At 53.8% G+C, this 17,109-nt stretch overlaps 1 protein-coding gene across 1 annotated transcript in view; it reads left to right on the top strand.

Moving 5' to 3' along the window:
• The first annotated feature begins 1,069 nt into the window (after positions 1-1,069).
• HTRA1 (HtrA serine peptidase 1) overlaps positions 1,070-17,109 on the top strand; it is a 56,646-nt gene continuing 40,606 nt past the window's right edge. Inside the window, exon 1 of the mRNA XM_058298229.1 lies at positions 1,070-1,664. Coding sequence (XP_058154212.1) covers positions 1,187-1,664 — 478 coding nt within the window. The 5' untranslated portion in view covers positions 1,070-1,186. The remainder of the gene's footprint in view (positions 1,665-17,109) is intronic.

The raw sequence follows: 17,109 nt of genomic DNA, 5'->3' as shown, positions 1-17,109 counted from the left end.
AGGTGGGGTGGCAACAGAACTGTTTAGCTTTTACTTTTCTAAACTACTTTCATTGGAAAAGTAATGCCTGCGGAAGGGAACAACCCAAACACAGAAAAAGAGGCAGGAGTCCTTATGCTGCCCGGGTCCTCTCCCATGGCCCCCTGCCCCGCCCCAAGGTCAGCGATCTCTGTCCCACTGGGCACCTCTCCCTGGGCAGGGTGGTACACCACCGCCTCCTCCCTGGTCCTCGGTGCAGGCTTTGCTCTTCTGCTTGCGAGGCGGGAGTCCCTGCATCTCTTGGTGGCTGCTAGACTCGCATCCGTCCATACGGATGCACTGAAGCCTCTCAAGTGCGAGAGCGAAAGGGAGCTCTTCTATTTCGTAGCAAAGAGTGTGGAGATAATACATGCAAGTGGTGAAAACTTCAAACAGTACAAAGCCCCTCTCCCACCGCACACCCTTCAACAACCCTCCGTTTCCGGCTTCTCCAGTCTCCTCCTGGAGAGAATATTCTGCACATGTACAAGCACGCATCCTGCCCGTAACTTTTGCAAAGAATCGGGTGCGAACGTTTCTACTTCCTAAATACTTCTGTACTTGACTTTTGTCGCTTCGCAGTGGGTCTCGGCGCTGGCTTTTATCAACCCGGTGGGCCCCGCCTGCTGAGTACGGCTGCACCGGACCCAGGTGGCGGTCCCGCCTGTTGGGCACCGGGTCATTTCCAGCGAAGTGCGTGACCCCTCCGGAGCGTGTGACCCGGGCCACGGGTCTCCAGCTGGCGGGTCCCCAGTTCGAAAGTCCGCGGGAACTTTCCCGGGCTGCGAGTATCGCTGCGTGAGAACCCGCGAAAGGCGGATAAGTGGGCGCGCAGAAGGGGAAACTGAGCCCCGCGCGAGGACGGGCCCGCCCCGCCCCAGCCGCACTCCACGGGCCGGGCCCGGGCACGCCCGCCCTCCCCCGCCGCGGGTCCGGCCGCCGCCCGCCCGCCGGCTCTGCGGCCGGAACCCCTCCCGGGCGCCGTGCCCATCCCCGGGCGGCTCGTCACGGCCGCGAGGCCAATGGGCTGGGCCGCGCGGCCACGCGCACTCGCACCCGCTCCCCGCCGAGCGCAGACCCGGCCTCCGCGGCGGCACCGCCTCCCGCGCTCTCCCCGGCGCCGCTGCCCGGCCCTCGCCCAGCCCCAGCCGCCGCCGTCGGAGCCGCCATGCAGTCCCCGCGCGCCGCGCTCCTCGCGCTCGTCCCGCCGCTGCTGCTGCTGCTCGCCGCGCCCGCCTCGGCCCAGGCGTCCCGGGCCGGCCGCTCGGTGCCGGCCACCGGGTGCCCCGAGCGCTGCGACCCGGCGCGCTGCCCCCCGTCGTCGGAGCACTGCGAGGGCGACCGCGTCCGCGATGCGTGCGGCTGCTGCGAGGTGTGCGGGGCGCCCGAGGGCGCCGCGTGCGGCCTGCAGGAGGGGCCGTGCGGCGAGGGGCTGCAGTGCGTGGTGCCCTTCGGGGTGCCCGCCTCGGCCACCGTGCGGCGGCGCGCGCAGGCCGGCCTCTGTGTGTGCACCAGCAGCGAGCCGGTGTGCGGCAGCGACGCCAACACGTACGCCAACCCGTGCCAGCTGCGCGCCGCCAGCCGCCGCTCCGAGAGGCTGAGCCAGCCGCCGGTCATCGTCCTGCAGCGCGGCGCCTGCGGCCAAGGTACCTGCGGGTCCCCAGCCCCGCGGCTCGCGGCACTCCCGGGGGCCTGCCCGCCCCCGCCATCCCAGCCCTGGTCTGTTCCCCTGGGACGGGCGAGCCGAGGGGCCGCGAGTTCCCGGGGTGGCCGCGTCCCGAGGGCTCCCTGGAAATCGAACTTTGCGTCCAGCTCCGGATCGGCGCCACGGCCGGCGGGTGTCCCGCGCACTCTGCCTGGCAGCCGGGGACTAGGGTGGCAGGCAAGGGCGTCCCTCCTGGTGGCCGGCCCTCGGTGCCCCGCGGGGAGCCACGCAGCACCGGGGATCCAGGGACAAATCAGACAAGGAGGCGGGAAGTTAGTGTCTGGAAAGGATGCCTTGTGCGGAGCCAGCCCGAGGCGTTGGGACCCGCAGGACTCGTTTCTGTCGCTTTCTCTTCTACTTCTCTGCACACCCCCTCCCCCAGCCTTTAATGACCCTACATTACATTTTTTAATGGACTTTCTGCACGAACACCTTTTCTTTGGAAAAGAACACTCAAATGTTGCTCGCCCGGTTCTCGGTTTTCCCCGGTCGATCCCCAGGGCCAGGACCGGGTTTAGGGGTTACAGGCATTTCAGCCGCTTCGCCTCCTGCCGCCCGCCTTGCTACACTCGTTTGCAGCCAACCCTTATAAAAATGAAAGTGACTCTTTTTTGAATAAGCTGAACCGGCCTTGGATCAGGAAAGCTGCAAAGGAATGTAGTGGGCTAGGAATCTTTTCAGTATCAAATGACCCGTCCTGGCCTTGAGGTCGTGGTGATGATGGAGGAAAGGAGTTAGTGGAGAAATCTCCCCTCTTGGGGACCATCGAGAGAGATGCTTCTTGTCTCCAAGGCAGAGGGACCATGTGGAAAAACAATAGGGAGTTCAGCCGGGGCCAGGCCGGCGCTCCACCGGGACGGCTCAGTGCTTGGCCCGGCTCTTGGCGGCGCACTTGGCTGCAGCCACGTGCTGCGGAGGGTCGGGGCGGAGCAGTGCTTGGAGAGAGGGAGAGGGAAGCCCAGAGCGAAGGGGCTGGTCCAGATTTCTTGATAGGATTAGGGTCCAGCCTGGCCCGCCAGGACCTGATGGCAGTTTGGCTCACACAGAGCAGAAGGTGCCAGAGCCGGGCAGTCCAGGGAGAAAGGGGAGATTATGGGTTCCCTCACCCCAGGAGCCTCGAGCTCAGCCTCAGCCCTCAGGGAGCACCCAGCATAGTTAGGGGGTGGGGGAGAGTTTTGCTGGAAGAAAACCAGCCTGCGGCGGGTGGGGCGGCGCACACCTACTGAGTGCCTGCTGTGTGCCGGTCCAGTGTCTCGTGTGTTGCGTGTGCGTGACCCCACTGGGTCTTCGCAGCCACCCTTGGAGGGAGTTTCTGTCACCAGCCCCCTTTTACAGAGAGGAAAACTGAGGTTAAACAACAGGCTTGCTTAGCCAGGATTTGAAGCCAGACAGCCTTACTCAGAGCCGCCCCAGTGCTTCCCCCCAGGCTGTATGGAGAGGGCTAGGCTGCGGAAAGGAAGTTTGGGGTGGGGGGTTGTGGCTGGGAAGTTCATGGCAGGCAGGGCGGGGAACAGCATGAGCCAAGCCGGGGGTGGGCAGGCCAGACACTGGTCTGGACCGTGGCAAAGGGAACAGCACGTGGCAGGGTACGTTTGGGGAGGGGAGCAAGAGGGTAGCTAGTGGTCCAGGGTCCCGGCACTGAGGAGAACCCCAGAGCTGTGTCCGCAGAGGGGCCTGGGTGTAGGTCCAGCCTAGCGGTGGGGTGCAGGATGTAGCTGGTGGGGTGTTGAGGCTACTGCAGGAGTCTGGCTGTGAGAACATGACCTTAAAAAAGCATCTTGCCCAGCTTTGTCAAAACAAGCCAGCGGTTCCTGTTTGTAGTCTCGCTGCCCGGGGTCCTGAGTGCCTGGCACCTTTCGAGCCACCTGACTTACTGCCAGTGAGACAGAGGCACTTGCGAGCCCTGGAGTTGGCACATCCTCAGTACTCGGCCTGGCGGGGCTCTGTGCAGAGAAACAGCCCGTGGCCCGCTGGTGATCAGACCCACAGCTGGCGGTGGGCGAGGCAGTGGGGGGCAGCCGTGGTGGGACACCGGCAGCCTCATAGCTAGACTTGGAGGACAGAGGTTCCAAGACTGTTCTCATCCTTCCCTCCTCCTTTCTGCAAATATTTATTGAGCTCTGCAGAGTATCCGACACGGTTCGCGTGTTTGTCTGTCTGCCTGGAACCTAGGAGGTGCCCAATAAATATTTGTTGGTGGGTGAGTGAATGGATGGATGTGCGAGGCAGCCGTGGAAGGCCTGGCTCCGTGGGGGACCCTCCCTCGGCCCCGTGGCTTTCTGGAGGGCTCTCTGAGGACCGAGCACTTCCTTGGTGGAAGCCCCGCTCCTGCACCCAGCCACCAGCGCCCGGGGCAGGTCCCTCGATGTCCAGTGAAGCTCACTGGCCACCTGCTGCGCGTTGACGGGAGCACTGTTTTACCCGGGAAGGGCAGGGAAGGCCCTTTGAGGCGGTGCCGTTGGAATAGAGGCCTGAAGTGGGAGGCCATGGGATTAACCGCTCCAGGCAGGAGCCGCTCCAGTGTTGACAAGGCCAGCGAGGGCTTGCCTGGGGCCAGCAGAGCAGGGAAGGGGGTGGGCAGTGCCGGCGGGGAAGCCCGGGGGCAGGTGAGCGGCAACTTCGGGGAAAGTGCGGGTCACCAATTTCAGAAATCACTGTGATGTCAGGGCTTGGACGGGGTGGATGTTACAGTAGAGGAGAAAGTGCTGTCGTCTCCCACTGTGTTCCCTCCTCTCTGGGCAGTTGGGTTTAGTTTAAAGCAACTACACCCTGCCGGGAAGGAGATTACCAAAAAAAAAAAAGGAATTGTGGTCACTAGTAGTATCATGAGGTGGACTGTTGTAAAGTTAGTGCTTATTCTGTGCCAGGCATATGTGAACTCACCTGACACCCTCCCGCCCCCCCCCCCCAGTAATTTTGGGAATTGTGTACTATCATCTTCCCTGTGGGGAACAAAATGAAGTTGCAAAGTCACGCATTGCCTAGAACCTGAGTTTAGGAAATGTTCCGGAACCCGGTGGTAACCCCGTGCCGTGCCGTGATAGAGCAGCTGAGAGCCTGAGCAGCCCCAGCTAAGCTGCATCTGATGGCTGCAGGAAGCGGTGCCCAGCTGGCACGGCCTGAGCCAGAGCACAAGGCCCTCCATCCAGGCACAGGGCGACGGAGTCAGGACAAGGCCCATCCCCGCCTGCCGCCAGCACAGCCCTTGCAGTGGGAACACAGAGGAGCAGAAGGGGCTGCGGGCAAGATGTTTCCAGACCAGAGCCCCAGACCCCAAACCACTCTTGGGGCGAGAAAGCCTCCTTCTCCCAGACATTGCTGCAGACATTGACCGAGAAATGGCCCAGAAGTCGCGACACCCCCAGAAAAAGGGTGTCTTGAGACACTCTCTGAGAATGACTCCAGAACCTCAGCAGCTCAGTCCCTTTTCTTGTTCTAGTACATTCCTCAGGAAAGCCCACGCTGCCCCAAAGAGCAGCTGGCCAAGCCGCAGGTGGGTTCCAGCAACCTCCTGCTGGAGGTTTTTGGGATCGCCCAGTCTAGCTGTCACCCCAAGAAGGGAGCCTCTGAAGATGGGGTTGGAGAGAGACTCTCATGTGTGTTCCTGGGGATATGGTTGGATACTTCTTGGAGACCTGGGCTATTTGCAAAATCTCCTTGAGATTGTACTTTTATGTGTGCCTTCAACAAGCAATCTTTGAGCACCAGCTGTGTACCAGACCCTGTCCTGGGCTCTGGGGATACAGACAAAACAAAGCCCCTGCCGACAGGAAGCTTGTATTTTAACACATGGGAAAAAACCAGCTTGCCTGTGGTTTCATTTTCCTTTGTTAAAGTGCAGCGTTCGCTAGAGAGACTTTCTCACTATTGGCAATTCAAATTCATCTTTTATCACTTAGGAAGACGTGTAGGGGGGACTGGGCTGCATGATTCTCCAGCTTAGTCATTTGAGACTTGGAAACCATCAAGTCTTTGAGCAGTTTATAAAGCTTTCCTCACTCTGGTAGGTTTCCTGTTCTTCTGTTACTCAGTTGGTTTTGATAGATTTAAAGTATTGAGGTTTCATAAACGGGTAAGTAAGAGGGTTGAAAGCCAAGTCTGAGTTACCTCATTCCATCCAGAAGAGCTGTTTCTAGGCTGCGTTAGAACTTAAAATAACTGCGTTTGGTGAGGGATTCGGTAAGGGATGGTGGCGGGGGCTGTGAGCTCACCGCGGTCGGCCGGCCTGGCCGCCTCTGGGCTGTGGGGCTGGACTCCTGAGTGCGCCTGGAGTTGTGTGACCCTGGACACGGTTTTGTGCCTTGGATTCAGAAACCAAATTTTCCGTGAGCTTGTATTTCAAGGGAATAAATAGCTCTGGTCAGGATTAATTTTTAGAAGAAATCAGGCATGGCAATGAGTGAGGGTTCCTTGGAAGGCCAGCTGGGGTGGCGGGACGGCGTGGGGCTGACACCTGGCTCTGACCCTTTGTGGGATATGACCTGACCCCTGACCTCTGGGGGCTGCAGAAACGAGGGATTGGACCCTCTGAGGTCCTTCTAACCGAATGGCCTGTGACTCTTGTAAGAAAACCGCAGCCTCTAAGGGTGCGTCTCCTCGGCCCTATTTTAAAGCGTGGCGTGGCTGCTTGAAGAGTGGCTTCTTTTTTAAGTCACTGATGTTGAATGGATGTGGCCCATCTTGGGCTGCATCGGCTCCTGCTTCAGTTTTGTGCTTGCTGCCAAGTGCTCCTGCTCCAGGAGATGAGCTCCAGCGAGCCTGGCGTCCCTCGTTCCTTCCAGAGGCCCCCCCGGACTGGGCCTCCCTCCGGGTCCCCTGCGCTGAGATCCCTCCTGAGCCATTTCATCTTTTTCTTCCCCACCTTCTCTGCCATTAAAACAAACAAACAAAAACCAAAAATGATCTCAACAGTGAAACGGGAGACGGGTAGCCATTCTGAACACCTTTTCTCCAAAGGCTCCCCCAAGTGGCAGGAAGTCTGGTGTGCCTCAGGGATGCTGGTGACATGTGTCTTGGACCACGGGGGGCCACCTACCAGGACAAAACCCCCTGCAGAAATTAGGAGTGCTAAAGAAGCAAGTATATCCTTGCCGAATGGGACTGGAGTTCAGCTTTTGGAATTGGAGACGTGAGTTCTGCTTCTGAATTCATTTCAGAGTATTTATCGAATACCTACTGTATACTCAGGAGTATACCAGATACCTGACTTGGTGGTGCAAATCTCAAGGAACTTCTAGAAGACCCTGTGATGCATGGGGGAAGGGCTGGGGTTCTGGGGCCTGAACGCCACTTTCTAGATATTGTTACTTCCTATATGTTATTTATCTCTCCACATCTCAGTTTCCCCGTCACTAAACTGGTAATGATCATACCTACACACGTACCTCATCGGGTAGTTGGAGGATCGAAGGACCTACCTGAATGAATCATGCCCATTGCATTACCAGAATTCAATCAATTTTAGCAAAATAATAATAATTATTATCATTATCATCAAGGCACGTGAACAAGGAGTCAGCTCTGTGGGAGAAGTGCTGCAAAAATCTTATCTCCCCGGGCTAAGAGCGGGTCAGGGAAGGTGTCAGAGAGAAGGAGGGTGATGAGAGCCGTGTCTCCTGGAGGCTGATTCGGAATTTGCTGATCAATATGCTGGAACAGGTTCTCTGGACCGAAGGAATCGGAAACAGCCTCACCTGTCACCCTCTCACTGAAGCTCCTTGTCCTTGCCTGTCTCCTCCGAGAGCTTTGCCACTTCCCTTGACTGGAGAGCCGCCTGCAGGGCGCCCATGGTGTCTAAGTGTTTTTTTGTTCACCCTCCCTGGAGCCTGTGAGGCCCAGGAGATGGCGGTTTAGGGAAGCCCCGGGACCTTCTGGGCGACGCGGGGTTTGGTTGACATGCTCTGGGAATTCCTCAGTGGGAAGGATTGCTCATGTCTTAAGGAAAAGGAAAAAAGCCAGGTTGTAAGGACACGGATCCCCAGTTATTCCTGATTCCTAAAGCACGTTGTCCAGTAAGCACGTTTCCTAAAAACCGCTCTGCCACGGCACCGTGTGACAGCCACCGCCGCTCCCAGCCCAGAGGACGATCAGGGCTCCTTAGGTCCATGCTGGTCTCCGAGAGCATATTATTTACCTGGAATTTCTGGTAATTTCCAAATTTGAATAACCCCTGTCTTAATGAGTCAGAGCCTGGTGCAATATTTTCAAACCTCAGGAACAGCTTTTTCATTTGTTGTGCAATAAAATCTCGAGCAGGTGCTGGTGCGGCTCTCGGGGATGAGCTGTTTTCTCGCAGCCTGGCGAGGTTTGCCATCACGTTCCCGCTCATGTAGTCTCAGGTAGGCTTCCACCCCGTCCTCCAACAGTTGAGTCGTCTTGCTCCCTGGACCTAGGAGAGCCTCTCTCTTGGACGCCCCCGTTCCAAGGGGCAGTCACTGCCTGGTGGCGATGGGGCGCTAGAGAGACTTGTGCCAGCTGGGGGGGCACAGGGAGCTGGCTGCCTGCTGGAGTCGGGAGGGAAAGCTCCGCACGCAGCAAACACCGCTGCTTGTCTCTGTCCCAGAGTGTGCTAGCCCAGGGGAACTGCCAGGGTGGTGGAAAAACTCCAAGAGCCACCGGCACCGGGGGCTCTCTGGTTGTTGGGTTTGCCTCCTTCTCCCCTTGTAGGCACCCAGGGAGGCAGGGGTACTGTCTAGCTGAGGAAATAGATGAAGTTCTGAGAGGTTAATTGAAACGTGCCCAAGGTCACCCAGTAGGAGGAGGCAGAGAACAGATTTGAACCCAAGTCTGTCTCATTCCCGAGTCTGTTCTTAGAAGTATGCTGTTTAATCTCCGTGTATTTGGGGACTTTTTAGCTATTTTTTTGTTATCAGTTTCCTAGTTTAATTCCATTTTGGTCTGAGCACATACTTTGTATGATTTCTATTTCTTTTAAGTTTGTTAAGGTGTGTTTCCTGGCCCAGAATGGTCTACCTAGAGGAGTGATCTGTGTGAACCTGAGAGGAAAGTGTTCCGCTGCCGATGGATGGAGCAACCTATGATTATAGTTAGTGATCTGCCCACTGGACCTGTCTGTTCCTCAAAGAGGGGTGCTGAGGTCTCCCGAGGCACCAAACTGCCATCTCCTACGTGGTAGGAAACCTGGGTTCTGGCACACTTGGACCTTTTGGATGAATAACTAACTCCCTTCAGCTTCCCCTTCCTTGTCTAGGACATGGGGCTGTGTTGCCCAGGTGGCCTGAGAAGGACACCTGGAGGGTCAGATGACGTCATCATGGGAAGGCACTTTCTAAACTGGGAGGTGCTAGAGTGTTGCAATTGCAAGAGATTAGGACCTCGTATTGGCCACCCCAGACTCTAGCAGGATGCCTGGTAGTACTAGCACCAAGAGCAGGGGACTGGAAGGATGGGAAAAGTAATATGCTTGCTGGATGTTGAGGCATGGGCATTCTTTTGTCCCACTGAGACTTGGTAGCTTTGGGCCAAGGTGACCGACTGAAGTAAGACCACAGGCAGAGTTCACTACCTTCAACTCTAAGGGCAGAATGCTATGGTTCAGATCACCAGCACCCCAATATTGATGCCAAGCTCATGACCTTCCCTTGTGCCTAAAACATAGACAGCAGAGAGCTACTCCCTCAGGAGGCTGAAGTCTGCATTTAACATTTGCAGTCCAAGGATGGCCTGAGCTGAGGTTCCTGAGACCTGAGCCTGACATTGCTCCATTGACATTTTTGGCTCTAAAAAAATGTAGCCTGAAAAAATAAGTAGCCTGCTGTGGTTCCGCCCTCGTAGGGAAAATTCCAGTAGGAGAAGTCTGATAATAGCACAGGAGGTATAGCTGGAAGGCAAGACCTTGAGACACTCTGGAAAGGACCCCCACGTGCTGCCTGCCTGTCTCTGGGGTTGGTGATACTTCCATCTACAGTCTTTCTCCTTGGAGCACCCATTGTTGGTCTACTACTACTTCCATCCTTGGAAAAATAGCATTCTGCTCTCAATTGTCACAACCCATCTCTAACCACATCCATTTCCTGTTTTTGTGCTTTTCTGGCTCTTATGGATGAGGATACCTCCTTTTCCACAAACCCCCACTGGCTGCCTTTGGGAGAAGGCCAGCCCACTTGGCTTGTAGAAAGGACTGACTCCCAGCTCCTGAAACCTGAGGATGGCAGGTCCTTACAAGTCCTAGAGTCCAACCCTACCCTTTACAGATGGGGAGACTGAGGCTCCTAGAGGGAGCATGACTCTCAAGAGGCTGCACAGCTCCTTGGTGGAGAGGCCAGTGGGGAGGCTGTTTGTCCCAAGGCCAAACCTCAGCCCACACCTTCCTGCCAGGACAGGTGTTTAGGAGAGTCCAGTGTCCGTGCACGCGACTTTTGCATGAGTCTGAGGAACAGTGGGTGATTTCGCAAAGTCTCGCTTTTCAAAATGATGCTGAAGAAAACCTGAAGCTGAAAGATGACCAAAAAGCTATCCATATGATCACTTGATTTCTCCCCTAAAAAGTTATAAGCACATATAAATGCCCATAAACCATAATTACCGTACTTGTGCTGGAGGGAAAAAATTCAGCATAAATACCACGCTGGATGAATCAGGACTGAGATGCTTGAATGTCTCTTAAGCTGTGGTTAGACTTTCTTTGGAAGGAATATATCAAGTTTTTCCTCTTGGTATGAAGTCTCTTTATTAAGTTATTTTAATTTAGCATAAAGGCTCTGATTTTAATTTCGTTCTCCATGCTGCTTAGACATCATGGCAAATATGTTGATACACTTGATGACATTGCATTGTAACCTTTTTAAAGTTATAAATGTAATTTAATCACATCAAAAATAAAGAAAAGAAGAAGATCTTTGATTCCACCATTATATTCAACTGTGTGAGAATTTCTGTCTGAAACATTACCACAATTTGGGTAACTGTCCCCCGTTTGTATACAGTTGAGCCATGTTTGTGTTGGAGATTTGGACCCGAAGGGTATTGGGAATGAAAGAAAGAGAAAAGGGGAAAGGAACGACAGAGAGAGCTGGGATCAGGGGGTCTGTGAGTAATAACTCCTCAGATAACTTTTGTTTACAAGGGGCTCTCTATATACTCTAGTCTACATGAGAACAAGCAGGAACATGTAGCTTACGTGACATCAAGCAACATGCAATTAACTATCAGCATTACCCATAGTCTAAAGAATTTTTAAAAAATCTTATCTCAAGGTCCAAAGTCTAAGTGTTCTATTCACTACAAAAGGTATGTGCTCATCTTTTTTTTCAGCCTTTAAGAGCTTCATCCCATTTGCCGGGAACTCTTAATTACTGCATTCCTTAGGTTGCAAGCATAGCCATGGAGACAGCACATCTCTCCTTGTGAGGCCACTGTGCCTCGGTTTCCAATGGTTTGCAATTGTAAACAATGCTGAGCTGAATATTTTCATGCTCCTGGTTATTCTCTTGGGTTAGAAATTAAGAAGTGCAATGACTATAATGAAACATATAGATTTTTTTTACAGTCATGTACAATATGTACTGCTAAATTATTTTCCAGAAGGGTTGTACCAACATTTGTTGCCATCGGCTGTAGAATTGTCAATCTTTTAAGTCACTGAAAGTTTAGGAGGGGGTCAAAAAAGTAATTTCCCCCAAAGAAATCCTTAAGGATAAATGGGAGAGGATGATTCTAGTTAGTCATTATGCTTGGTCAGTAAACAGTCTGTCTCACAAATTACAAATTTATTTTCAGGTTTGATTGTGTTTTGAAGAGATCAGTGATGATCTGAATATGGAATAAAGACCTTTTTTTTAAGCAGTTTTTTACGATATTTCACATATGCAATCCATCTATAGTGTACTTTCAGTGAGTTTTGGTATGTTACAGTTGTGCATTTATCTGCAGCCAATATTAGAGCATTTTCATCACATCAAAAAGAAAACTCCCTATGTCCCAGCAGTCACTCTCAATCCCTCTGTCTGCCCCCTCCGTGCATATCCACCAATGGAATTCCATCTCTACAAATCTCTCCATATTTACAGTTTATATAAATGGAGTCAAACAATAGGCACCTCTTGGTGTCTGGTTTCTGTCACTTAGAGTAATTCTAGAACGAGGGCTCTGTAAGTTAGGTTTTACTTGGGGATGGGGTGGAGTTGTGATCAAGATGCTCAGAACAGAAGGGATCGTGGTGTTGTCAGCTCATCCAGTCCAGCACATTTGTGCTTAGGCATGGGGGCTTGAGGCCCGGAGGTCCTGGGGCCAGGAAAGGACAGACAACCTGAGCTGCAGGACTCCAGCCTGGGGCTCGCCGCCCTTGACCTGCCCCGGATGCCAACTGTGCTCAGAAGGCAGGAGGAAGCCAGGCTGTTTTTAATTTGTTTTGAAAAAAATGGAGAATATGGTCATCCAAATGTTTTTAAACATAGAAGTGTAATGCAAGCCACATAGGTGAAATTCAGTTTTCTAGCAGCCACATTAAAAAAAAGGTAAAAAGAAGCAAGTGTCGGGAAGTGGATTTGACTCAACTGATAGAGCATCCACCTATCACATGGGAGGTCCAGGGTTCAAACCCAGGGCCTCTGTCCTGTGTGGTGAGCTGACCCACGTGCAGTGCTAATGTGCACAAGGAGTGCCATGCCACGCAGGGGTGTCCCCCGCATAGGGGAGCCCCATGCACAGGGAGAGCTGCCCCGTGTGAAAAAAGCTCGGCCTGCTCAGAAGTGGCACTGCACACATGGAGAGCTGATGCAGCAAGATGACGCAACAAAAAGACACGGATTCCCGGTGCTGCTGACAAGAATGCCAGTGGACACAGAAGAACACACAGGGAATAGACACAGCAGACAACGGGGCGGGGCGGAGGGAGAGAGAAATTTAAAAAAAAATCTTTAAAAAAAAGAAAAAGAAGCAAGTGTCATTAATTTCCACCCCCCCCCAATTTTTTTTCTGATCTAAAATTCACATACTATGAAATTCACCTCTTTAAAGTGTACACGTTGGTGTTTTTCAGTATGTTCTCAAAGTTGTACAACCATCACCACTATTTAATTTCAGCACGTTTTTGTCACCCCAAAAAGAAACTCTATACCCATTAGCAGTCATCCCTTCTCCCTCGGATAGATCAGCAAACTGCTGATCTATTTTCTGCTCTATGGATTTGCCTATTCTGGACCGTTTTATAAATGGAATCATGTACTGTGTGGCCTCATGTGCCTGGTTTCTTTCACTTAGATAATGTTTTCAAGTTTCATCCTTGTTTTCCCCTGTATCAGGACTTCATTCTTTTTTATGACAGAATAATGTTCCATTATAATGCTATCGAAGGCCAGACTTTGATGTTCTTTCCTCGTTGAGGACTCCTAATCCCAGCCTTGAAAAGTCACCTTGAGGGAAGCAGACTTGGCCCAGTGGTTAGGGCGTCCATCTACCAGGTGGGAGGTCTGTGGTTCAAACCCCGGGCCTCCTTGACCCCTGTGGAGCTGGCCCATGTGCAGTGCTGATGCGCGCAAGGAGTGCCCTGCCACGCAGGGGTGTCCCCCGTGTAGGGGAGCCCCATGCGCAAGGAGTGCACCCTGTAAGGAGAGCCGCCCAGCGCGAAGGAGAGTGCAGCCTGCCCAGGAATGGCGCCGCACACACAGAGAGCTGACACAGCAGGATGACGCAACAAGGAGAAAAGCAGATTCCTGGTGCTGCTGATGAGGATAGAAGCAGTCAAAGAGGAGCACACGGCGAATGGACACAGAAGAGCGGACAACTGGGTGGGGGGAGGGGAGGGGAGAGGGAAGAGAAATAAAAAAATAAATTAAAAAAAAAAAGAAAATCACCTTGAAAGTCTAAAGTGCTGAGGTGGCCTGGACCTGTTCTATCAAAAGAAACCATACAGAACATCAGAAGTGGTCTAGCCTTCCCCCCTCTCTCCATGTTATACATGAGGAAGCCGAGGCTTGCCCTGGGTACTTGTTACTTCTTACTTGAGCCAGGCATTCCTGCTGGCAAATGTCTCAGTTTGACAAGTTCCCCTCATTCTTTTTCTCATACCTAGTTTTTGTTTTTTTTAACCCAAGGAGAGCAAGTAGGTATTGGGTGTGCCTCAGAAGAACTGGCGTCTCCCTGGACGGGTTGGCACGGTTTGCCTTCACGCCTGTCGCTCGGGCCTCCGCGTTCTGGGCCCAGGTTCTGCCTCCTCTATGGGGGTGGGAGTGGGGCAGCCTCTAGTGGGTGTGGCCTCCCAGCTTGGAAGATTCCGGAGGCTGCTTGGCGGGCCCTGGCACTCCAGACATAACAACAAGGAGGAGTCGGGGCAGGAAGCAAACACAGCTGAGAAATCTGGGAAAGCCAGGACCGGAGCCAGATGCTTATCAAGAGGAAAGTTAATCGTGTTTTTGAGAACTGAGCAGTCAGCCATTTCCCTGAAGATAATAATAGACACACCGTGATGCCTGAAAAAATACCGGACAGTGGAATTGATTGGAAACTTTATTTTCTGGTCCACACGACAGGTCAGAGAAGATGTCAGATGTCCGGGTACTGACCACACCCGAGTGTTCTTGGCGGGTGTGCAAGGATTCTCTTTGCCAATGAGACAGAGAGATGGTTTCGGTGACAGGTACCTTTGAACGCAGACACGTTGTTCTGTAAGGGCACCTTTTACCAGTAAAGCCCGAGCCTCGAAACTGGGCTGAGCTTGTGACTGACAGCAGTTAGGGGTCCACAGCCAGCTGCCAGGGCCCCCCAGGCCCCCAGAGCTCCTTCCTACTCCGTCTGTCTTAGACTTGTTTGGGTCCGTTTTCTTCGTCACCTGCCCTGAGCTGTCCCAGGCACCGTCTGCTGGAGCGCAGGCCTGGCTCCTGCGCGCAGGCCGGCCCCTCCACGTCAGGGAGGGTTGGCAGGAGCCGTGGTCTGGCGGCGGGCGGGCTTTTCCCACTCTGAGCCGTCTGGGAGACTGTACCGGAAAGAAAGGTGCTGCCAGCGCTGGGAAGCGCAGATGCTGGAATGGAGGCCAAGCTCCTGGCCTCTGCCTCCTCTTCCTCTTTTCTTCACTGTAAGGAAAGAAGGGAAGGCATGCTTTACTCTCCTAAGTTTTCTCTCTTTTCTGGGGATGCCAAAGTTAGGTCGAGAGTGCAGTGGGCTTCCTGCAGTGCTAACCCTTTAAAAAAATTTCCGTGGATTCATTTTAACGAGATTAGGTCTGAGGGCCTTCGGTCTAAGCAAGCTTGAATCCAAAGGCCATGGTTTTTCTCTTTCATTCCTAGGTTTGCAGATGGTGCCCGCTTGCCCAGGATTTCCAGGTTTATTTCAGGCCTTCGCCGGCGGCCTCGTCCGCGGCTAGGTAGCGCCTGTGTCGTTGCCGTGCATTTTCCCTGCCAGGTTCACAGAACCCGAGTGGCAGGGCCCCCTCTGCCGGAGGGCCCCCTCTGCCGGAGGGCCCCCGGTGCCCTGGAATCTGCAGCTGCAGCACCGATTAGAACGGGGGTCTGGTTTCCTGGAATGTGCAAGGTCTCGCTTCTGTTTCTGCACCTCCCTGCCCCAGACCAGCGCCGGGCCAGGCTGGAGCCACTGCTGATGAGTTTTCCTTGGAACTTGATGGAGTGGGACAGACAGAAGGCAGCGACTCAAACTGCAAACATGGAGAAAACGAGTCTTGGCGGGCATCTGCGCTGTACTGGCTGGCTCGTTCCTTCCCAGCCCCCCCATCCTTCTTGCAAACAGGAGGCCCCACCCCTTTCCTGCTTTCTGCCTCATTACCCATACAGAAACTGTTTAAATGGGTTCTCTCTTGACCTTTGGGGAGAAAGTAGTCAAAGAGCCCTGGAAGAGAGCTCCCCCCTCCCCCCAGCAGCTCTTCCGGGCATCTGGGCCTTCCTTGCCTCCTTTTAGGAGCAGGTGGCCTGCCTCTCTGCCTCCCCCTCACCTGATCCGGCCTTGTCTGCTTGGGCCTCGCACAGTCATTCTTGTGTTCACCGTGAGAGCTCACACAAAGGAAGCTTTTCTTAGGGAACCCCCCCGCCTCGTCCTCCCTGAATGGGGACCAGCTCCTCTCCCAGGTGCTCGGTATCAGGTGGGTTAACTGCCCACCTCCTGGGCCTGTCTCCACGCGCCTGCTACACCTGGGACAGGTGTCCTACTCTGGCCAGAGTTGTGGAGGCCAGATTCCAACCCTGGCATGAAAAGTCCCGAGGTGGGCAGGCAGTGTGGTGGGACCGGCCACGTGGCTCCTGCCCAGGCCCGCTCCTCCTCCCACCGCCTGGCCGGGCGTAGGTGCTGGCGTATCAAGTTGACTTGGACCTGAAGTCCTTTGATTGTCCCCATTCTGGTGTTCTCTTTTATACCCTCTGATATGCCTCCCCCCAGCAGAAGGATGCTGGGATTTTGGCTCAGGATGGAACAGGGCTTGGGCAGGACCAGCCTTCCTTCTGGGGTCCTCTCTGGATTGGGTCCTGGATAGATTTTTCCAGCAAGTAGCTTCTCTAGTTACTCTTTTTTCTTTTTCTTTTTTTAAAGATTTATTTTATTTATTTATTCCTCCCTCCTCATTGTTTGAGCTCGCTGTCTGCTCTCTGTGTCCATTTGCTGTGTGCTCTCTGTGTCTGGTTGTCTTTTCTTTAGGAGGCACCGGGAACTGAACCTGGGACCTCCCATGTCGGAGAGAGGTGCTCAATTGCTTGAGCCAGTCAGCTCCCTGGTTTGTTGTGTCTCTCATTGTCTTTCCTCTTTGTGTCTCTTTGTTGCGTCATCTTGTTGTGTCAGCTCGCTGCACTTGCCAGTTGTGCCAGCTCACTGTCTTGCTCATCTTCTCCAGGAGGCACTGGGAACTGAACCTGGGACCTCCCATGTGGTAGGTGGGAGCCCAATCAGTACAGCTACACCCACTTCCCTCTAATTACTCTTTTTTTTTTAAAAGGATTTATTTACTCCCCAGACCCTGTTCTCTGTGTTCATTCTTTGTGTATTCTTCTGTATCTACTTGTATTCTCATTAGGCAGCACTGGGGATTTGTGTCTCTTTTTGTTGCATCATCTTGCTGTGTCAGCTTTCTGTGTGTATGGCACCACTTCTGGGTGGGCTGAGGTCTTGCACGGGGCAGCTTTCCTTGCACAGGGGCCACTCCTTGCTTGGGGGGGGGCACCCTTACATGGGAGCATCCCTGCGTGGGCCGGCCCTCCTTGCGCACAGCAGCACTGCGCGTGGGCCAGCTCACCACACGAGCCAGGAGGCCCTGGGTATCCAACCCTTGGACCTCCTATATGGTGGTGGACACTCTATCTGTTGAGCCACATCCGCTTCCATAATTACTCTTCATCTAACTGTGCTAGGGGCTGAAGGGGAGGACAGCCTCCAGTTACACCTTCCTGTGACAGTAAATTCTGGGGTGTCCCTGGACTCTAAACTGCAGAAGG

This window comes from Dasypus novemcinctus, chromosome 6, assembly GCF_030445035.2.
Source record: "Dasypus novemcinctus isolate mDasNov1 chromosome 6, mDasNov1.1.hap2, whole genome shotgun sequence".
In the NCBI taxonomy this organism is placed as follows: Eukaryota; Metazoa; Chordata; class Mammalia; order Cingulata; family Dasypodidae; genus Dasypus; species Dasypus novemcinctus.
Note: the sequence above shows the minus strand (reverse complement) of the source record. Positions and strands in the feature narration are given on the sequence as shown.